Raw genomic sequence first — 23,234 nt, forward strand, 5'->3', positions numbered from 1 at the left:
ATATCGAGTGATCTTCTCATTTCACCCAATCTCTTCGCTCTCAGGAACGCACACGGACGGCACTGCTGGAGACCCTGTACGAGGAGTTGCACCTGAACAGCCAGTGCATGATGGGCTTGGTCACCGACGAAGAAAAGATGGAGAATGGAGGGGGTGGTGGCGGAGGCTTTTTCGAGTCCTTCAAGGTAAGAAGGCCAGAAGCACATGGGGGGTTAAGGTTGCCCAGGAACAGGACGCAGAGTGCAGCTGTGAGGAGAAAGCAAAAAATACCAGAAATAACATGCAGCAACAACATTGTTAGTGTTTTTTGCAACAAGGACCATAGATCAGCATTGGTTATGGTCGCCCATGAGTGATGTCAACGTAAATCCCTGTATTTTCATTGCTGTCACATTCATCCATTTAGACTTTGCAGATGTGAAGGACGAATGCGACAGCAAAGAAACTCAGAGCCGTCCCTGTTCACGGGCCATCTCGCAGGCTAACCTGTGCAATTGGCTATTTGACTTTGAATGAAATAATCCACAATGATCTGTTTTTTTCCCCAAATTTTTTTATCGGAATACTAGAGCATTTTCTTTTCTACCAAATTGTAGTTCTTTTGGGGAATATTGTTCCATTTGAACCTTTAGAAAAGATGACCTTGCCACATGGTTGACAGTGCACTTCAGAACCCAGGCAGTTTATTTTATTATTTAAAGGTGGACTGTCAATATCTTGGTGGAGTCAGTTTTGCACAAGCACACATTACTGTGGCGAAAGGGGGTTCGAGGATCAGTTGGAGAGGAATCCGCTGCTTTCTATTTTAGACTGGGATAGATATTTGGAGGTTTGGAGGTGCTCTCTGTTGAATCACTTAGTGTAGACAACCATGACCTCATCAGGAGATGCCAACCCCAAGCTCAGCCTCTACACCAGCCTCCAGTGCCAACGAGAGCTGCACACGACTAAGGTCTTCATCAGCCTCCAATACCACGCGCGCACCTGCAACAGCCTAAAGCGCAGAGTACAGGTCCTTTCCCAGTATCCAGTAGTGATCACAGCCCTAGCATCTGGCTCCAATGGCAACAATTTGGGATACACATCAATCAGTGAGACAGACCTCCAGAGCTGAGCATAGCCACCAGGACTGCCCCGACATCAGCGGCTAGCATCGCAAAAGAGCGCGCCCATGAGGTCCCATGGCCAAGCAAAGCACCAGCTCTATTGCCAGCCACAGCCCCTTGCACTGGCCTCCACCAACCTAAAGCTCAGCCTCTAAACCAGCCTCCAGTGCCAGTAAGAGCTGCACAAGAACAAGGTCTTCACCAGCCTCCAATGCAGAACCTCACCCATCGCCACTACTTCAGCCTCCAGCATCAAGCACATCCTCTCGGGAGGATAGCTCAAGGGCAACGTGCTCGCCTTGGAAGCAAGACGATACGGAGCAACACGGGTACGATCCCCGGGCCGGCGCTTAAAAACCTCTGGGTATTAAGTGCGTTATGAATAACCTATCATATCATATCAATATCACAGCCTGCGTCAGAGGCTCTAGGGCCAAGCAACACAAATGCACCCGACTCCATTGCCAACCACATTCCCTCCCCTGGCCTACATCATCAAGCATTGCCACATGGCAGCCTCCAGCGCCAAGAGGCACGTCTGCACCAATCAGCAGTGCCACGTACCATCCATTCAGTAAAGTCTAGTACTTGGATCTGTCTCTGAACCAATCTCCAGATGTAAGTGGTGCCTCTGCATCAGTTTCCAACACCAAACACAGACCCTGCTGCAGCCTCCATTGCTAAGTAGCACCTCTATCTAGGCTTCGTTATGAAGCACAGCCCTGCAGTAGCATCCATTGCTAAGTAGCACCTCTATCTAGGCTTCGTTATGAAGCACAGCCCTGCAGTAGCATCCATTGCTAAGTAGCACCTCTATCTAGGCTTCGTTATGAAGCACAACCCTGCAGTAGCATCCATTGCTAAGTAGCACCTCTATCTAGGCTTCGTTATGAAGCACAGCCCTGCAGTAGTATCCATTGCTATGCAGTGCATCCAACACCAAGCACGGCATCTGCACCAGCCTCCAGTGCAAATTGCACCTGTGCATGAAGGTTTCAGCACCAAATCTCCGAAGCCAAGGACAGTCCTTGGAGCAAGGACCAGCACCCTACAGTGCCAAGCACCCTACCTCCCCTGCTCTAGCCTGCACATCCAGGCACAGCTGCTGCACCTGCACATCGAGCCAAGTGCAGCCTCTGCATGAATACCAGACACAGACCCTGCGCACCAGGTAGTGGGTACAGCAAATGTTCCTGCATCCTGCAACATGTCCAGCCCCAGCATCAGCCTCCAGCATGAAGTGCAGCTCCTGTGCTGCATCCAGCAACAAACACATCTGCTGTGCCAGTGCAAAGCACATTTCTTGTTCCAGCCTCACACCAATCACAATCCTCCTGTTAGATGAAGGTACATCTACTCTTATCAGACTATATACACTGTCAGGGGTGAACTGGACTTTAGGGAACTTTCCCGGTAGTCCTCATCACCCTGGGCCTCTTTTGTGATATTGTATGATAGGTTATTTATAATGCGCTTAATACCCAGAGGTTTCTAAGCGCGGACCCGGGGATCGAACCTGTGTTGCTCCGTGTTGTCTTGCTTCCGAGGTGAGCACGTTGCCGCTGAGCTATCCTCCCGGGTGCTTGGCACTGAAGGGTGCTGGTTCTTGCTCCAACGACTGTGTGGTTATCTATTTGATTTCCAAATGTTCTCCTAGGAAAAGGGTTAGGCTTTCTGGAAATGTGTAACATGGAGCCACTTGGAAAATTATTTCCAAGACCTCTTTTGGTTCCCAGTCCACCCCTGTGCTCTGTCCATGTATCGGCACGAAGCACAGTCCCGCTGCACCCCAAGCAGCCCGTGGCAGCAGGCTGCAGCTTCCTGTCTGTGCTTAATCTGTTAATGTCTATATATAAGGACTTTAGCCTCTTAGCACAGTAAATCCTATGGATGCAATGCTCTCCTTGCTACAGAGTGCACGCCAGGCTAATGCTCTGGAGAAAAGCATACGAGTAAAAGGGAGAGTGGTGACTGAGATGTATGTATATGTGTACTTGATACAAGCTTGAGAAGAGAGACACTGCCCTGACTGGGCGAAATGCCAAACTCATACTCCAGCCATGTCATATCACCTCTTGCAAGAAGCACATTTCAGGTTGTTGCCCCTTGCCGGCTCCCCATCCCGGCCACACAGACTCTACAGGACCTGGTGTAATTCTCTATGAAGGATGAGCAGTTTTTCACCCTCCAGCCCCAGTCATGTCATCAACTATCAGACAAACCTGAGGTGCTGTGAGTCCATGGGTCTTGAGGGGAGACGGAGGGGTGAACAGCTTTGCATTTTATATAATTGCGTCTCGGGAAGATAGCTCAGGGGCAACGTGCTCAACTTGGAAGCAAGATGACATAGAGCAACACAGGTTCGATCCCCAGGTCCGCGTTTAGAAACCTTTGGGTATTAAGCGCGTTATAAATAACCTATCATATTGGTCCCTCATCTGAGGTGGCGTGGAGCACAGAAAGGAATGAGTTAGACAGGGATCCAGGTGGCATGTGAAATATACCTGGTGCCTCTAGGTCCTCTCTAGCCTACCACCCCTGCCCAATCCTCACCACTGTCATTGTGGAAGCAAGACAGAGAGGTGGTAGCTGAGAGCAGAAGTGGCTCCAGGATATTGCAACCCATTAGGTGGCCACAGTACTGTCCAGGATGGGGCATGGGCGTAAGGAGCATGAGGCCACCATCTCTCATAGAGCGTTTAGGTGATGATAAACTGGATGGTCCACCCTTGCATGGAAAAAGTAATTGATATTCTAGAGGAGACCACCAGAGGGCGTTGCCAATTGCAAGAGAATTCACAGCCTATACAGAAGAATTCAGGTGGCGCTGGCAGCAGCCTAATCCGCATCCGGCTCTCTTCCATTTCATTGGGTTGGCCTGTGCAGGAGACAAAGTCCATAATCCTGTTTTAAGCAAAGCAACTTAACCTCTACCTTAGCCGTTATCTCTAATATATGGACATTTGACATGCTTGCTCCATGCAGAGTAATGTCTGTTAGGTCCATATCAAGCTCTTCCATGGCAGCGAGTTGTATAGGTTTGAGGCCCAGTTCATATAGAATTAAGGCCTGTTAGAAGTATGGTATGAGCCGTCCCTGTGTATTGTCCCATACAGAATGATGTCTCTTCTATAGCATTGTTCTGAATGCATACTCACACAGCATATTGTCCTACGATGCAAGTAATTCTGTGTGGCCTGGCGGCATTTAGGCCCCATGCATTGGGCCTCATTACAAGTTGGGTGGTGCGGGTAAAATGCAGATGTATTACAGTATACCAGCGATTTACTGCATCGCCCAACTAGAAGTATGGCGGAAAGCTGCAGGATTCACCTGTAGCTATGAGCTGGAGCAAAATCCGCCAACTTTCTGCTCGGTTTTGTCAGAATTACCGCTGTGGTAATTCTGCCAAAATGCCCCAGAGAGTCCTAATGGCTCAAAATGAAGTGGAACTAAAACCACCACCGCCACTCGTAATCTGGCGGTAATATTGCCGGACCAAGTGGCGGTAACGGTAATACAGTTTGGTGGTATTTTTGCAGATTTACTGCCGGAATACCGCCAAACTTGTAATGAGCCCCATTATATAGCGATCCACATAATTCTTCCTAATCTATTCCATTTCAGTGGATAAGCGCTGAACATGTCCCACACAGAACAAGACTTGTATACATGTCTTCAAAGCATACCTGTGGCATAGGATTCAGTAGAACCATGGATGTTCCATACAAAGTATCACCTCTTTTATGCGCTTATGCTTTATTCGTGCCATGGGTGAGGTATGGCTAACTATTACTTGTGTTTGTAATTCCTGCCAATCTCCGGCGGTGCTGTAGTGTGGGCACATGCCACATATGTAAGTCAGTAAAGTCGTCTTGTCTAGTGCTTTTCTGCCAATTGTTGCTAGCCTGGCTGTGTGGCTCTGTAAAAGAAAAGGCAGGGGCTATTGGCTGGAAAGTGGGAGAGGCGCATGTGGACCCTCAACTCTTGATGGGTGCAGGTCAGAAGTACCTAGGTCTTCTGTGCCAGTATGCTTCTGTGGGTTAGGCAGAGACCCATGGGCATGTTGTCCAGGGTGGAGAGCCCAAGATCAAACAGTGTAAGCTAGATTTGAATACTGATACCCGCTGATGTATTGTTGCTGCTCAGGCGCAACCAAATTGGACTAGAGAGGAGAGCTTAGTCAGAGCGTCATAGTGTTTATGGTGTATCGGGTAGGCCTGTGGCAGCAGTACGTGGAGATTGTGAGTGTAAGTCAAGGTGGCATTGATGTAATTGATCATTCAGCGTCCTCTGTCTTTGCTATATGATGTACCTGACGGTGGGTAAAATGGGCGGAGAAGGTTGTTCGATTCTGTTTTGGTTGTGCAGGATCTAATCCAAGTTAATCTGTCACCAATGGGTTCTGGTTGATTATAAAGAAGAAAGGGCAGTGTCCCCTCTGTCGAACGTAGGAGCGAGTAGGTGTGCCGTTGGGCGGTCCACGATACTGGTCTTGTGATGAAGTCAGTTGAAAAGCCTGGTGGTGTGTAGCTGTTTTATGCAGCTTGGGAGGTGGTTTTATGCACAGAGGTATTTGGGTAGGGAGTTCCATAGTTCGGTTGCTAGCAGGGAGAAAGCTAACTCCACATGTCACTTCCATTTGAAGTTTGATAATGATGTTACAAATGTGTTGTTTCAGGATTGGCCTGTTCTTGGGGGCATGTAGTGTGGGGATTTGATTGTGGTGGAACCCGTGCCGTGCTAGGCGGGGTGGGTGATTCAGAGCGTTTTCAAGTGGATACTCTTTGTTTACTCTTAATGAGTGAAGAGTTTGGAGGGCTGGCATAACGTGTTCACATCCTCTCACTCTTAGAAGTAATCTGACTGCTCCCATTTGCACTCTTTGGAGTCTGTTGTGTAGATTTTCCAGGGGTCCAAGGTAAAGGCTGGTGGTGTAGTTGAGCCTCGGTTGTATCAGTGAGATAGATATCTTGGTGCTGTTTATTAAGGTCCGGTAAGGCATGATGCATTGTAAGGTCCCAAGATGGAAGAAGTTCAGTACAATGGTTTTAGCCTGAGGCTCAAGTCTAACGTCACTGTCCAATCTGATTCCAAGGTTCCTCAGAATAGAAGGTGGTGGACAACAGCACATAATGTCTTGCCAGTTCATTGCTATGGGGTTCAGTGGTGTTACCCCGCAAATCATCGGTTTTGTGTTAGGTGGGTTGGACTTCAGTCTGATAGAAGTCATCCAAGAGTCCACATGTACAAATCAAATGTTGAGGTCAGGAACGTCCGTTGTCTGATTGTTGGTGAGTTTGTAGATGATTTGTGTGCTGTCTGTGTAGTGGAAGCATGTGAGGCCTATATTGCTGTTGAGATCCAGGGGAGGGGTCATGTATATCTTGAAAGGAAGAGGCAAAAAGCTGTAATCTAGGGGCACTCCGCATTTCAGGTAGCAAGAAGGTGAATTGAAAGGGGCCATGATTGCTGTTTCTGTTCTCCCAGATACAAAGGTGTTGATCCAGGGTAGGACAGCTTCCTGTACCCAATGTCCTCTCGTCTTCTCAGTAAAATCTTGCAGGGGTGGTGCAGAGAGCAGCAAACATACCCAGAAGGATATAAGGGCACTGGTTGAGTGTTTTTCAGCTTTGTGGTTTAGCATGTCCCAAATTGAGCAGTGTTTGGATTCTGCTCCTCTCATTGGTCTGAATCTGTGTTCTGAGTCATGGAAAACGTGTTTCGTTTTTACTTATTATTCCTAAAGCTGTTGGTAGATTAACTGTTCAAGTATTTTGCCAATTAATGGTATTAGGACTGGGAGATATATCGAGTGTTGGAGATATGGCGATATGTTTTCAAAATAGATATAGGATGAGACAAAATCGTTAACATCGGGATATATACAAATATATACATTATTACATATACTACAATTTTTTTATTTACATTTTGATATTTACACATCTGTGTTTATTCTCAAACAGGAAGGGGAACCCTGTATTTGCACTTTACTTTGATCAAAGTCTTATAAAAATAAAAGGGTTTGTGACATCTCACATGTAGTTGGTGACTTACAAATGAGTATTTAACCCACATAAACAATATCGGGATATATATCGTATATCGCCATTCAGCCCAGAAATATCGAGATATGACTTTTGGTTCGTATCATACAGACCTAAATAGTGTTTTGTAATTGGCTGGATCATTTGACACAGCCACACAGGGTTCGGGAATGTTGTTTTGAAGCCAAGCCGCATTGTCCCTATTCAATGAAGGCCCTGAGAAGGGGAAGGAGGGAGGAAATACTTGTTGTTTCATAATGGTTTTTTATACCTTGGGTGGCACAGGTCTTTTGCAGATCCTGCTTGGTTACTGGAAAGTAATTCCTTGGAATGAATAGGAAGGAAATTGGTTAAGGATGGCTTGGAAGAATCCCTTACTTGGTTGGGTGGTCCACGGGTGGCCTTTTTTTTAACAGAGATGGTCATAGATGTGTCGAATTCTGGTTGTTGAAATATGTCACAATGGAAGCACAGAGTTCCTGTGAGGCTGTTGGGGTAGTGCTGCAGGCTATTGGATTCTTGGATTCCTTTGAAGGCTTTTCCTAAACACGTTGCACTGATTCGATACAATGTGAGTAGCAGACTTTTATTTACATTTGATATTTTCTGCTTTGGAGTATCGCAATTGTCACTGGTAAGCCAGTTGGTTAGTCGGGTGATTGCTTCCTTTCCACATTTTATTGAGCTTCCGGTTTTCTTTTTGATGCAGTAAACCTTTTGGAGACATGTTTATTTTGCGATGATTTTAAAGGCTTTTTGTGGTGCTATGCTAGCCAAGGTGGACTTTATTCAGTTGTGAAAGTCATTGAGTAGGTTGCCTGGAGTTCTGTTCTGAGTATGAGTTGTGAAATAGCCCTTGGAGGCCTTGGCCTATCCAGCATGGTGTCCTTTGGGATCCTTTTCCATGACCTGGTTAGCGTTGGGGGTGAGTGGGAGGACTGTGTGAGAAGAGGCGCTTCAGGGAATGTGGTGAATGGGATAGAGAGGTAGTCACCCCCGAACCCTCAAGGAAAGCAGATTAGGGAAGAAGTGGTAGCAAAGGTCTACCTGCAGAAAACATCATCCATGGTACAGCCAGTTTCGTGGGTGGGTCCTTTGGCCAGTTGCTTGGTTGCTTGAGGTGAAGTATGCTGAGATTTGCAGAGACATTGCCGCAGCATTAACTTCTTTCCCAAAATAAATGTTGAAATCTATGTGCTGAGATGTTGGGGATCTACAGGCATATTAACAATCACGTCGGCTCGGCTGCCTGCAATTGGGGGGATGTAGGAAAGGGATGTGTATATGAGAAGGAAGGTTACAGTTTATGGATGTGAAGAGCAAGCAGATTAAGAAGAGAGATTTGCAGTCCGGGACATTATTGACGGTTGGGGTAGCAACGTTGATTAAAAGATCATAGGTGTTGGAGGAGTGCTTAGCAAAGGAGTACACATTGATGAGTGTACATCTGGTACAACCATAAACATGTGGGTGCTTCCTGTGTTTGGGGATGATTGGTTTGATCGTTAAACATGCTGCGGACATCTAATGGTTTTTGGTGGTTATATAGGTGGTGTGGATTGCATTGCTTTCTATTAGTTCCCCTTGTAATGAGTGGTTGGCATGAGGAAAGAACTGGTTGAATGTTGGTGATGCAGGAAAGTGTTGGAGGACGTATCTAGATATAAAGGCTGTCATGGGCTGTTGGGGAGAAGAGATAATGGGGCTGCACCTGATGTTCTTTGTTGATAAATTGGTAGGTGTATTGGAGGGAACTCATAAGCTTTCCTCTGCCTTTCTTCAGATGTGGCCCTTCTATCGTTCCTTTTTCTAGGTATGATGCAGGTCTACCAGAGGAAAGAGGGTTCTCTAAAGCAGACTGTTTTGAGGTTTCCTTGGTGATTTGTTACTTTCCACCAAGCGAAGGTTCGGTTGGCAGCTCCTCGGTTTCCAGTGTGGAGTAAAAGATCAAAAAGATGTCTATGCAAGCAAGTCTGGTTTAGCCCCTATTAAAATGATCAGGCCGTAAGCAAGTGTTGGGAGGCCTGCGGTGCTCTGGTCAGGCTGTTTGTGCTTTATATGAGGGAGGCTAACAGTAGCTCTGGCTACCCAAGAGATGATTTGATGAAGCAACCAAAGGTCTCAACAAAGAGCATGAGTCTAGCAATGATAGAACAACATTGGTTGAGACAGCAGTAGGTCTTACTCGTAAGGCAGTTTCCTCATGTGCATTTTCCTTGTGCCCTTTGCGCAATGTCTTTTTCACCTAATTTCTTTATATATGATGACACGGGCAGTCTTGAGTCGCACTCCAAGTTGCTTCATAACTTCCAAAAATAATGATCACCAGAAATAATGATGATCACCAGAGTCCAAAAAAGATTAAAATATCTTTATTTTTCAAATTTCATAAAATCCATAATCCCCAAACCAAAAGGGTCAGGTGGCATGATGACGCGTTTCGCACTGATGCCGTTGCTTTTTCGCATCGTTTTCCCAGCTAATCCAATGGATTATATAGAGGAAAAGCTTGCTGGTCATTGGACCCATGTGATTATTTTTGTCTATTCTTTTTACATCCGATGGCCAGTATCTTGCAGAGTCCCATGGGCTATGTCTTGGTACATCTCACGATGGCAGCCATATTGTCATATCTGCTACTCAGTGTAGTAGGTTAATGTTGTTAATATAAACCATCTTAGAAAGCGGCGGTTTGTTAGATAAGTGCAAGAAAAAAGCCTGTAATCCGACAGCACCAAAATTCTCCCCACTCTGATATAAATTCACAATATTTTAATTCTGTTTGTAAAATTAACAATACTATGCCGTATAAACCGCCATGTGTATTCGCACATACCCAGAATATATCAGCAGACTTAGGGCCTGATTCAAAGATCGTTTTCCTTTGCGATTATGCCTTTATAAAACGCTTCTGTGAATCAGGTCTCAAATATCATCCTTTTGATACAGGCTTCCTGCAATACTATTTCACATGACCTATTAATAATATGAGTAGATCCGACGATTAGTGCGCTAAGTGTCCTAAAGATGTGGTGAGGCTGTCTGCGCACCCATAGCCCAGAGGCTCTACTCCAAACCTCATAAATTAGCTAAGCATAAACAAAGGGTGGCTATGGTTAGTTGTGATGGCCTGAAAAGTAGTATTCTCATAACAAAAGGTACATAGAAGGACTCCAAATGCTCTTAAAAAAAATGGATTAGCACAGATATCTTGGTGTGCTCCATAAGCTGCATTTGTTAATTCTGTGTGCATCATATGTTCAGTCTTTCAGGATACACGTGTTTCGACAAAACTGTCTTTGTCAAGGCTGATCAACGGACATTTAAAATAACCCAATATAAAAAAACAAATTGGTTGTTGCATGGTAAAACAAATAAGACATTAGTACATACCATTGGCAGGGTTGGGGAGAGTGGGAACAAGGATGACAACAGGTGGACAAAGGAAGCATAATTAGTTACATGATGCAAGAACTGTCATCTTATTATTATAAACATATTCTCTAGAGTAGTTGTCGGAAAGGATGCTAGTGATGCATAGTAATTAGCATCCATGAAGATCATGTGCTGGTTCAAATACAGTAAGCAGGATTGTGAAAGAAGAAGCACCCAACCGAATTCCCATAGGTATGCTAGTCACCAAGTATGGTGAAATAATGAGTTAGGGATTGTATTTTGCATTCATTCCATTGTGAGGTACTAAATCTAGGCGTATAAAGGTAGAATTGGGGTCCAGCATGAGTATCAGTAAATACGGCTATATTGTGATCATTTGTATGGTAATAAACTAAAATCTATCCAAACTTACAGCGGTTGGTCTGAAAATGGGCCCAAAAGGAAATAGGTCAATGAAAAATATTTATCTTGATTGATTGGCCATGATAGATAGAGAGAGAATGAAGCTGAAGATAAAGGCTACTCAAGCACTGACCTGGATATAGAGATTAGATAATCTTATCTTGTAGTTAACAGTGATCATAGTCATGGTTTGAGCAAGTCCAATATAAGCGCTACCAAGGAAGGATATTAACAGTGGCTAGAGTATGTCCCATGCCCCGCCGGATGAATGTAAGTAGCACTTACCCTTTCGGCATGATTTGGTAGATCGCGTCAGAATGAACAATTATATGAGTGCACAGTGGCTGCAAACCGACATATGCCCCTAAAAACTTAAGCAGAGGGAGGTATCAGTAATACAATAGTGCATCATATTATTAGCAATCAAGCCAAGCGCTGCACTATCATGATATACCAATGAGAGCTTGATACTAGAGAGGATTAAATAAGAGGTACACATCTGCACACATTACTATAAGCGTACGGTTAGGATTTGCAGCCCCTCTTCCTCGCACCTCCGTCTGTACGCATGCATTAACTAAACGTACTAGGACAAGTTAGTTCATCTGTGCTGTCCCGACCCGGGCACCTTTATCTGTCCCCCCCTCCATAGCTTGGTCGAAACTGTAAGAGTCATGCGCTTGCACTAGGAGAAATGCTGTGAGGCCTAGTATGCTAGTTTTCTGTTCAGATCATTCGGAATCTTCAAGGCCTAAGAATGATTACTGTATTCCTTTGTTACCTTCCCTCCTTGAAGCACTTTGAAGCACCCCACCGTGTATAAGCCCTGTATAAAAATACACAATTACAATATTTGGCTGTGCAGCAATATGTAAACAATCTGACTGCAATAATTGATTATATGAAGCAAAAGACAATAGATCTGGGTCTTTAATAGTCAATCTGACTAAACATAAAAAGATGTTGGTATAGTAGGTGAAAATTGGTTACGTAACATTTAGCCTGAATGAGAATTTAATTCAATTCAGAGTGAGTCTTGGTAAGCAAGCAATTACACTGGATCAGTAAAAACAATTGACAACGTAAAATGTATTTGTATGAGAAAACAGTTATGTTACCAGACTGGCGATGCCCAGTTGATTTTATGAAGTAAAGAAGGATCAGTCAATTTATAAAATGTGTGGGTATGTAAAGTGAGTATGGCAAAGCAATAGTCACTATTTAACAGCAGAAATATGTCAATGAAGCTGGGTATGCAGCAGGGATTGATTCACAGTTAATGCTGACTGTGCTGGGTGAGTTAGGGTATGCAGCCACATTTGAGTCCGTATAAAATCAGCAATCAACAAATCTCGCTATGCAACAATGCTCTGCAAACTGTAACAGATAGATCTGGAAATTCAGGATGAGTATGGCCAAGAGATGAAAGGTTTGATTAAGTAACAAATTAGCCTGGCTGTGCAACAGTAAATTATGATCCACAACAAATAATATTAGCAGTGCAAATTTAGCCTGTGTATAACACAATTACCTTGAAGCAGTGGCGGATATGTCTGGCATAGCAAGAGATTGATTAGACGAGGCTAAATAATACCTAGCTAAGTAAAAAGTGTAATAGGTTTGGCCAGGCAACAATGATATGAAAGAAATGAAGTATCAGGATATTCAACAAGTGATTAGATTAATCAGAAAGGTGTGTGGCTATGTAAAACGAATATGTGATTAAACAAAAAAAGGGTTTATGGGCAGGAGGAACATGATATGATATATGATACTAATACTAATACTATCCAGACTGGACTATTGCAACGCCATGTACCTAGGAGCCAACAAATACATAACCAACAAACTACAGACACTACAAAATAACGCTCTCAGAACAGCCCTCAACCTACCCTCTAAGGAACACATCTCCAATAAAAGGAGAGAACACAAATGGCTCAAAATCTCTGACCGCATCGCTCTCAAAACGGTATCACTCACTTACAAATGCTTAAACAACGCAGCCCCCCCCTATCTCGCATCCAGAATAAAGAAAAAAACCTCCACCCGCCCGACCAGATTGATTAACTCTTACTGCCTGCAGGTACCCAATTGAAGACTAAAGAAAACAGGCGGCAGTAGCTTCCCGGTCTTGGCAGCCCAATACTGGAACGCCCTCCCGCTCAACATTAGGACAGACCAATCCTACTATAGCTTCAGGCGAAACACCCTCACCTGGTTGCGGGCCAATGATCCTCATGACTAACCCTGCCATCTCATCTGCCCATGCCGTTGTTCTAACCTAACTGCCATGCACAGCTTTAAATATGCAAATATGTAAGTGCAACCAAACTGCCCCTATGCACAGCACTAAATATGCAAATATGTAAGCTTTCGTTTAACTATATGCATATATGTACACTCCACGCAATGTAATGCCTCTTTTTTGTAATTTTATTTTTTTTCGTTCTTTGCTCATGTGTGCCTTATACTGCAACTAAGTTTTTATGTAATCCTATCTTCCTGCCCTCTGTTGTGCCCTGTTACCTCTGGGTTTTGCGCGCCATTCTAAATAAATAAACAAACAAACAAACAAACATGATATGATTTTTTTTTTTTGTGTCGCGCTCATACACAAAGGTTTCAGACAGCATGGCTATTGATCAAACAAATCCTAATCAGTAGTAAATAAATCTGGATATGCAAAATAGGGCTAGCAATGTGATTCTTGATTTGGTGAGGCAACAAAGGGAATATCTCTGGCTATGCAACAAGTAAGAAAGATCAGGCTATGCAATTGTTTAATTAGTTGAGACAAAGTAAACCTAGATTTGTATTAATCTGGGTACGTTTAGAAAGGGATGGGCATGGAAGGTGAAACTGGCAAAGTAACAGCCAATGCCTGTGAAAACGGCGGATGCAGTTGGCTGTACAAAGGTGCCTGGGTATTCAGAACCATTCGTGTGGATCAGCAAACATTTTATGCAACTAAAACTATATTTGGCTGAGTAACAGATACAGTATCAGTAAAATATCATTCGCGTAGTCTGGCTATACAGCAGAAATAGGGATATGTACAAAATAAATCTGGCTTTGTTAGGAGGATTGTGGGTAAGAGCAAAAGGATTGATGAAGCCACAGATTAGTCTGGCTATGGTATGTTGACTTAAGATCAGTACCAGATAGAATCGCCAATACAAATGTTCCTGGGAAAGCAACAGTTAATTTGCAAAGGCTTAGATGTCTGGATGTCCAAGAATTGATTAGGTGAGACAGCAATATAGCTGGTTTTGCACGAAGGTATAATAAACCTTAGGATGCAATAACTGATTGAGGCAAAAACAGAGCTGGCTGTGCATTCGTTGATGTGATTGAGCAGAAGAAAATGTAGCCAACCAGTAATTCAACAAATCAACATGTAGATCAGGCATTGCAGTCAATACCAAGTAAATCTAGCTATGTGTGAGTCTGGATATGCAATACCTTTGAGTTCCGAAAACAATTTGCAGGCTGGTAAATTAGGCTGTGTAACAAACAATTTGTATCTGTAGAGAACACAGACGGGCACGCAACATGAGTTTGGTAAAGCAACCCTTAATAAACAGCAAAGCTGCAAGGATATGGGGAGCGATCCAGTAGTAAACAGTGATTGGAGGCAGCAAAGAGTACAACTGGTTGAGTTGGCTGAGTAAGGGGATGCAGCAAAGGCGTCTGGGGCAGTACACAGATATGTGCAGCTGTGCAACAGCACACTGAGGTCAGCAGCCAAATATTGTCTGTGTATGCAACAGGTCATCATTCTGAGTCAACAAATGAAGAGCTGTCGCAGGCAGCGCAGAGTGTGTCTGGTTAAGAACATAGTCATTTCAGTTAGTGCTATCATGTTGGGCTATGCAACAATTTAGAATTAATAAGCAGGAGGCCAGGGTGTGGAAATAAATGTGACTTTGCAGTTGGGAATTGGAATCAGCATCAGTTCGATTATTCAATGTGCTGTGATGCAGTTATGTAGAAGTACATGTATTAAGTGCATTGTTGCCTATCAGGCCACTGCATTGGAGAGGCATGTGCTGGGCTAGTGTGCCAGGCGAACAGGCAAACAGGTGTCACCATTTGCCTAAAGCCATCGCAAGCTGCCCTGATAATGCCCGGGCCAGTTAGAAGCCTGAGCGAAGCGAGATCTTTAACGTTAGTCCAGGCATAACGTGCCATGGTAAAAACCCAAGTCGGCAGAATTTATTGCTATTAGCATCGCTGTTTACAGGGATACTAATTTTTGTTTTTTTTAAGTTGCGAAATGGCATGGTTGCCATTGGTGAATAAAAAAAACTACAAACCAAGATGGCCACCATGGATGTCCTCAGAGAGACTGTGTTTGTCGGAGCTGATAGTCCCATTGCCCAAGAAGGCCACCTATCAGAGGGGCTGGAGAGCGGAACACTGGGTAGGGAGAAAAAGAAAGGCAAAAGACGGGCAGAAGCGAGGCGAAGGGCAGGGATGGTGAGGGAAAGCCCATTGGGGAAATAAACTGAGATTGCGGGTCTAAGAGACCCTCAATTGATATGTGGAACCCCAATAAAAAGCAGGCAAGGAATAGTGTGAGCAACGCAATGGAGGTTCTAATATGTGGCAAACCTGGGATCCTAGTGTCAGTTGCAAAAAGTCCAGAAGCCGAATGCCATTTCTTTTGCTTTTTTTACACGGTTACACACCACCACATATGCCCCGTCCCATTACATTCTAATGCAGGTATAAGGACCCCAAAATAGTACCGTACACATTGATACCTTTTCAGTCAGAGGCTTTGCGTGCCATGTCACTGCTTTTGTAGCAGCAACTGTTACCGGCTTGACAGGCTACATTCACAGAAGATGGGAGCACACAAGGTTTAAGCAGCAGAGTAAATCATGGGAACTGTGAGCCATCTTTCTTTTTCCTTAAAATGTAAAATAAAATTTTAATCCTATTACGGATAATGTCAAAATAGAAATGTATAATTAACCATCGTAAGTTTATTTGGAACATACTAGTCCATCAAATGGACATTTATATATGCATTTAAAAAAAAAGAAAATTAAGCAATAAAACCAAACCCACAGGGGTTTTACCAGGTCAGGTAATGCCTGGCCCAGTTAGTAGCCTGAGCGAAGCGAGGGCTTTAACGTTAGCCCAGGCATTACGCATCGTCATGAAAACCCCAGCCGGCAGAGTTTATGGCAATTAGCATTGGGGCATGTTTACTGTGATAGCAAGTTGAGAAATGGCATGGTTGCTGTTGCTGAATAAAAAAAAAAACTACAAACCAAGCTGGCCACCATGGATTAGGAAGAAGGGAACTACATGTAGTCCCTTCTCCATTTCCATGGTGGCCATTGCAGCGACCGAGATGCGCAGGGGGGGCCGGCCATGGAGAAAGGAGCGCAAGGTAAGTTAGGTGAAGTGGGGAATGTGGAAATTGGAGTTGGGGATAAGGGGGAAGGATGGGAAAGGGAGCACAGTGGCACACTTACCTTAATTCCCATTGGGGAAGGTGGTGGCCTCCAGCTTCAGAGGAGGCTCGGAGCGGGGCTTTAACATGAGCTAAAAATCCCACTCCGAGCCTCATGATTGGCTGGTAGGCCAACTCCCACTTGTCCCCCACATAATTCTGTCAGGGTTTCTGTGCGTTGAAAACTGAGTTTGTGCACAGCCATCCTTACCCTGCGACCCGGTTAAAATTCTACACAGGGAAAGAAAACATCATCAACAGATGGGCCTTGGATGCAAAGGAGTGGCTGGCGTCTCACCAATCTACCCTCGCATCCACAGGCTGAGAGTGCTCGAAACAGTATATATAGTTCAATGATACAAACATATTAGGATGAATCTTGTCAAAAATTAACTGAGCACAAAGGTCAGTGTGATATGTCCTTAGTGAGTGACGCATACAGCCCTTTAATTACAGGCATACTTGTCAAATTTAAATATATGTGATCATTCATCATGTTCTCAAAAGGCCCTTTAAGTTTATGTGAAGCAGTCTGGAACCCTCTCTGTTATCATCTGTCCCTTTCAGCTTTCTAATAGGGCAAAGAGTTAAATAGAAGTGTGATAGAGAAAAAGATATAGAGAGAGAGAGAGAGAGAGAGAGAGAGAGCGAGAGATGGAAAGAGAGAGAGAGAGATAACGAGGGAGGGAGAGAGAGAGAAACAGAGAGAGAGAGAGAGATAAAGAGAGAGAGACAGAGAGATAGAGAGAGAGATCAAGAGAGAGAGGGAGAGGGAGAGAGAGAGAGAAACAGAGGGAGAGAGAGAGAAAGAGAGAGAGAAACAGAGAGAGATAAAGAGAGAGAGAGAGATAGAGAGAAAGAGAGAGAGAGAAACAGAGAGAGAGAGAGAGATAAAGAGAGAGAGAGAGAGACAGAGAGAGAGAGAGAGAAACAGAGAGAGAGAGAGATAAAGAGAGAGAGAGAGATAAAGAGAGAGAGAGAGATAAAGAGAGAGAGAGAGAGAGAGAGAGAGAGAGAGCGAGAGAGAGGCCATTTTATGATACACCGGGTAGAATAGCTAATAACATGTTAACGGGCTGTTCATAACTGCCATTTTGGGGCATACGTGTAAAGCAGCGTTGTGCAGAAGGATTATCCTAGGGTGCATCTAAAGAGAGACCACTGAGATGTAAACAGGTGCGTTTTCAGGCTCAATGAGGAAGGGGAAAGGTGTAAATGAATGAAGGTGTTATTTGTAGCCAATTGGTTCCGTGTTGAAGCTGTAGGCTCGGAATGAGCCTGTGATCTACGCGGATCACACGTAATCTGTCAGCTTTAGGCAATCAAGGCCACCCCATAACTCCCCAGCATGTCGCCCTGCGTCACCATGGTGGGTCGTACACACTCAACAAACGGCTAACCCCCTCAGTCAACACTGGATGCCGACACATAAGCATGCTGGGGGCATGCATGCCCACAGTTCCAGTATCTGAGAGACAGATTCCGGAACCCTCTTCAAATTCTCTTAACTGCAATGCAGGTGCCTCCTTCTCATTCAAGGTGAAAACCCACTTTAATTTTGCAATGGTAGCAGGAGTGGGTGAAACCATGGATACACTTTGGGGTAAGCAATGTGCACAGGGACTGGCAGGCCAGACGAGTTTGCAGACCACCTGTCTTGATTAGGTTGGTGATCTGCAGTATGGTGGCACCAATGTTGCCTGAATTTGCCCACTGCCATGTCTTTTGTTTCAGTTTCCCTTTATTTTCTGGTTTTCCTTTGCCACTCTATTACTCTCCTCTCTTGGTTGTGTTCGGCTTCTTTACACCTTGCAATCGCTGCCTGCCCTTTTCACGTCCCTTTTGTTCTTAAATGCCACACAAGGCAATGCCATCATCTGGACACACAGAGAAAAGTTTCCTGGAAACCAGAGCACACCTCCCAGCACACCTCCCAGCATACACAATGGTAAAAGACAGGTATTTCTGATTTAAAACATGGATGAGGTCCACCTCTGTATTGAAAATCATTAGGCAAAATGCATAGCTCATCTAAATTCATAATTCTGAGAACTGCAGGGAAAGATGGTTGATGATGCTTATGCGTTCTGCCTCCCTGTAGATCACATCCTCTCGTGAAGAGTTGGGAGGGACCACAACGAGCTTGGTGGCCTTCCCAAGGCATCCTGTATCCCTTGAGCTCCCCTTCATTGCCTACCCTACCCTTGCCCCCTGCTGTCCCCTGTCCTTGCAGACCCTACGCTCTGACGCTGTGAATCCGCTCTCCTCTCTTGCAGCGCGTGATCCGGAGCCGCAGCCAGTCAATGGATGCAATGGGCCTCAGCAACAAGAAGAACACAGTGTCCACGAGCCAGAGTGGCAGCTTTGGCCACAACAATCCAGAAGCTCCCAAGACCCCAGGCATAGTGAGTATCACTCTAGGAGATAGGCTGGGTTCAACAGAGCCTTCGCGCACACTGGGGCACGCGCTGGCCACACGCTTAGAGAAAGAGCTAAGGGGACCCCCAACTTTACCCGTGTCCAACTCCGAGAGCTGGATAAGAAATATTCATTGCTCCCCTTGTGAGTGATAGACTGGTTGTACTGCATTACTCCAGTGAAATAGCACTGAAATATATATTTATTTATATCTGCTCACGCCCCATATACACCTCCCACAACAGTGTATTACTCAGAATCATGGGACTGCCCTTAAAATCTCCAAACCTATTGGTCCCGCATGTATCTGTTATTTAGGCCTCACTTATTTATACATTTATATAGCGCACCTAACCCTCAGGCATCTGGGCGCATACTTTACACATGTTATTAACCTCAAGCAGGTAGCAACATAGGTAACATCTGCCAGTCTGAACAACTGCTAAAGAGATCGCCTGTGACAGCTGCATACTATGCATGACCTGTTTCTTCTTTTCTTCCCTCCCTCTCCCTCTTTATTGTGGTCATTGGCCATCCGTGTGTCTGCCCTTCTCTCTCTCGCTCTCTCTGCTGCTTCTTCGCGTTGCTTGGCAGTCATTGCTTGTGCCAGGGAAAACTCCAAACCGGCATGGACGTCGAGGCAGCGCCATAGGGATAGGAACGATAGAAGAGGTTGATATCTCTCTTTCACTCTCTCTGTTTCTCTCTCTCTCTTTCTCTTCAATCCCTGTTTCTTGGTCACACCCATTCTGCTTTGCATGAAATCGCCTGCTGTGCTTGAAATAGATCATTGGGGGGGTGGAGGGGGGAGAGTCATTGAGGAGGCTGTGGGTGCTCCTGTAGGTGCTTTGGCTAATGGAACAGGGTGCTTTAGGACTTTGGGGCACATTTTTGATTCTTTGCCAGAATGCCTCCTTCCCAATATTCCCCTTTCCAAACACTCTCCACTCCCTTCCCTAAACCTGCCATCCATGCTTACCAAGGTACCTCACACAGTCCCTGCTCACACCTGTCTGTGTCTCCAAGCAAGCTCTTTTTCCAGCTGTGCCCTTTCACCAATGTGCCACCCACCATAATCATTATAATATCTATTTTGCATACAGGGTCGAACTGGGCATAACATTGGCTCAGGCGCCAATGAAAAAGGGGCCCGCGCTCACAAAGGGCAATTCATTCATTTTGTGACAGACTGTTGAGTAGTAGCTAAGGGGGCGTTTTCTGGTCAAACGTGTTGCAAATTGTGCGTTTTAAAGAACATTTGTTCAGTAGCACTGGATACAACGGTGTCCAGTCAACTCGTCGAAAAAAAACTGGTCGACTGCAATTTGGTCGACGCAATTTGGTCGAAAACCATTTCGTCGAAAAAAAATTTTTATTTATATATTTATTTTTGGGTTTTCGTTTTGTTAAAAAATGGGTTTTTAGAGAAAAAAAGGGGGTTGGGGGGGGACCCCCCAAAAAAAAAAAAAGGGTTAAAATAGAAAAAAAAAAAAATTCGACGAAATGGTTTTTGACCAATTTGATTCGACCATTTGTCTGGTCGACCAATTTTTTTCGACGAATTCACTGGCAACCGATACAACTACTAGCTGCAGAGTCAAGTAACTCAAAAATAGGCCCAGTTTGTCCAAATCTCTGACCCACTTTGACGAAGATAACTAGCCCACACCACCATGCTGGACCAGGCACCCCCTGACCCCCTCTCCACCTCTCTCATCCCTCCAATAACTCTCCACTAGTAGCACCATGCATCCTCACACCTCCCACAAACCTTCAGAGGACATCCTATGTCTAGTGTACTTAACAGACCCAGACCTTATTCATCTTCTTTCAACGTCCATTCTGTTCATGTTTGCACTTCGTAACCCAGGAGTGGGCAAATGGCTAGCCTGCACAGTCCGTACTAACCGCAAGCAACAGCGATCTTCATATCAGCACACAGGTCACTGGTACGTCTAACCTGCATCCATCAACACCAAGTGTTTCTGCATCTACCTTCCTGCTATCCAACTAACACACCCTGCCCTGCTCTCCTCCAGAGCCATGCGCAAAGAGGCCAACATTATTGGCAGAAAGGCACCATGTAAGGCCACTTTACATTACATTACATTTAATTGACCTATTGCCCTCCATAAATCAGTCCAAGCCTGTTGATATAGCGCTTCGCACAGTATTTCTCGCACTTCTAAACGCTGTGATAGTGTTTTTCTCAATACCTCTCACATAATTCCTTTTCACAAGTGTCCACTTTCACATTTGTGCCTCCCACAATAGCCATTCTTAACTGTGCCCCACACAATCATTTTGCACAACTGTGCCCTGCAATTTGTTTTAATCGCTTTTCCCCCCACAATTATTTTACATCACTGCGGCGCCCGCTTAATCCTTTCGCAACATTGTGCCCACTCAGAGCACTTTCTCACAACTGTGACCACATCAATCGTTTATCACCACTGAGTCCCCACAAACCACTTTCTTACCTCACTGCTCCCACACGATGCCTATTCACAATTGTGAGCAGCAGTTCCTCCATCGGCTCATGTCAGAAGCCTAGGTTGAGAAGAGTGATGTATGTGATTTCTTAGAAAATATTTCACCTAAAGGAGATTTCACCGAAACCATTTCACTGAAAAACAAAATCTACTTTTTTATTTTTCCCCCTCAGCACCACCCCCCCCTCACAACTCCCTACCCTAACTTATACCCTTACTCCACACACCACCTATTATGCATTACACATATAACATTTAACCCACCATTTTCTATGAAATAAATTTGTCGAAAATCTCATTAGGTGAAATGGTATTCTATTAAATCTACGGTAACGGAAAAGAGAGCAATATGTCAAAACGTTACCGGTATTGAGAGAAAATAGTCAAGGAACGCCAATTTCTGCAACATTAGTGACCAGAAATATGTGGGTTCAAGAGATCGAGGTATATTTGGAGCTGATGAGATAGGTCAGCTCAAAATGATGAGCAGGGACCAGTGACACACCAGTTAAGAGATGTTGTGCCTTCTCAACATAAAATACAATACACCCAATTGATTGGTAAATGCATGAATGCTGGGCCTGTCTCTCTCTCCCTTGCTGGTTGGCTGCTTTTAATCTCGTGACCCAACATACTGCCTGCGGTGTAGGCAGTGTGTTATGTTAAAAAGCTTGTATACTGTACCCATGACTACCGTAGTGGTCTTACAGGGCTAAGGCTTGTCCCAATCGTGCAATAGTGTGCCCAGATTGAGACCACACTCCGTGATGGAAAGGAAATGGGGGAAAAGGGTGAGAGGACAATATATACCTAGAGAGAGCCAGCAATATATTTGACGCTCTAGTCAGAACTGCTCATAGGGAATCAAACACTTGCACAGTAAATATAATATTCTGTTATTTACAAAGCATTTTTGCGAAAGCAAAGCGCCGCAATCTTAATTCCCACAAAGATTGGTGAAACGTTTGCTGCCTTCATACTGCGGTTGACGAGACTCTTCTGGAGCAGGCTTGCTATTGGTTAGATGAGCTCAGGGATAATGCATGCGGGAGTGTTATGTTTTATGGTATTTAGGGCTGTGCCATGGGGGCATTTTTTAGCAAGCAGATGTTTGAATGAGATTCAAGCGCTATTGCGTATCCAGAGGAATCATTTAATTTATTTATTTTATGTATTGGTCATTTGTTAGGCACTTATACAATTAGCAAAACTGATTAAAAAAAACCTACAGGGCAACAGGGTGGGTACAGGGGAAGGTAAACAATGAATTACAACAGAGATAAATAAATAATTGAATTAATATTACAAACAATTAGAATAAAAGGGAGGGTAGACAAACCTACTATGCCTTGTGAGTGTACAGAACGTGCAAGTGTGGTGGGCCAGGGGGGTAAGGGATAGGTGCTGTGGTGCTCATGGAGAAGTGCTCCGTCCTCTGAGTACCCGGCACCAATGAAGGAAAAGCCGCCCAGTGGTAGCTTTTGTTTACTACAGCTGGCTGGCTTTTCCTTCATTAGTGCCACAAAAGCCAAAGCAAGCACAGCGGCGAGCATCCATTTCACAAAATGGATGCCCCCATGTGCTTCCCTTTGAGCTTCATTTTCTCAAAATTTTACATAGCGACTTAAAAAGAAAAGTGGCAATCGATTTTTTTTTATTATTGCCCATCTTTTTTTGCAATAAAAATGTTTGGCCTAACCATTCCTTTAATTAATTTCCTATAAACCAACATAAGTAGTACAAAAAAGAAGCGCTCCACTCTTATTAGATGAGGTTTTTGTAACAAATACTGTGAGATGTACATTCATCCAGAGGTATTTAACTGGGTAATTTCACATGTATGTCACCCATGTAATGGAGTTAACAAAGAATGGTTCCATGTGTTAATATCCCCGAAAAA

At 44.4% G+C, this 23,234-nt stretch overlaps 1 protein-coding gene across 8 annotated transcripts in view; it reads left to right on the plus strand.

Annotated features, from left to right (window-relative positions):
* The window catches only part of RAP1GAP (RAP1 GTPase activating protein), a 1,905,843-nt gene that overhangs the window by 1,780,231 nt on the left and 102,378 nt on the right, over positions 1 to 23,234 (plus strand). For 6 of the 8 annotated variants that reach the window (XM_069610366.1, XM_069610364.1, XM_069610361.1 and 3 more), the window contains 3 exons: positions 45 to 185; positions 18,701 to 18,829; positions 19,437 to 19,514. In XM_069610366.1, coding sequence (XP_069466467.1) covers positions 45 to 185; positions 18,701 to 18,829; positions 19,437 to 19,514 — 348 coding nt within the window. The remainder of the gene's footprint in view (positions 1 to 44; positions 186 to 18,700; positions 18,830 to 19,436; positions 19,515 to 23,234) is intronic. The other 2 variants (XM_069610362.1, XM_069610368.1) reach the window with 2 other exon arrangements.

Source organism: Ambystoma mexicanum, chromosome 8, assembly GCF_040938575.1.
Source record: "Ambystoma mexicanum isolate Mex_15411 chromosome 8, UKY_AmexF1_1, whole genome shotgun sequence".
In the NCBI taxonomy this organism is placed as follows: domain Eukaryota; kingdom Metazoa; phylum Chordata; class Amphibia; order Caudata; family Ambystomatidae; genus Ambystoma; species Ambystoma mexicanum.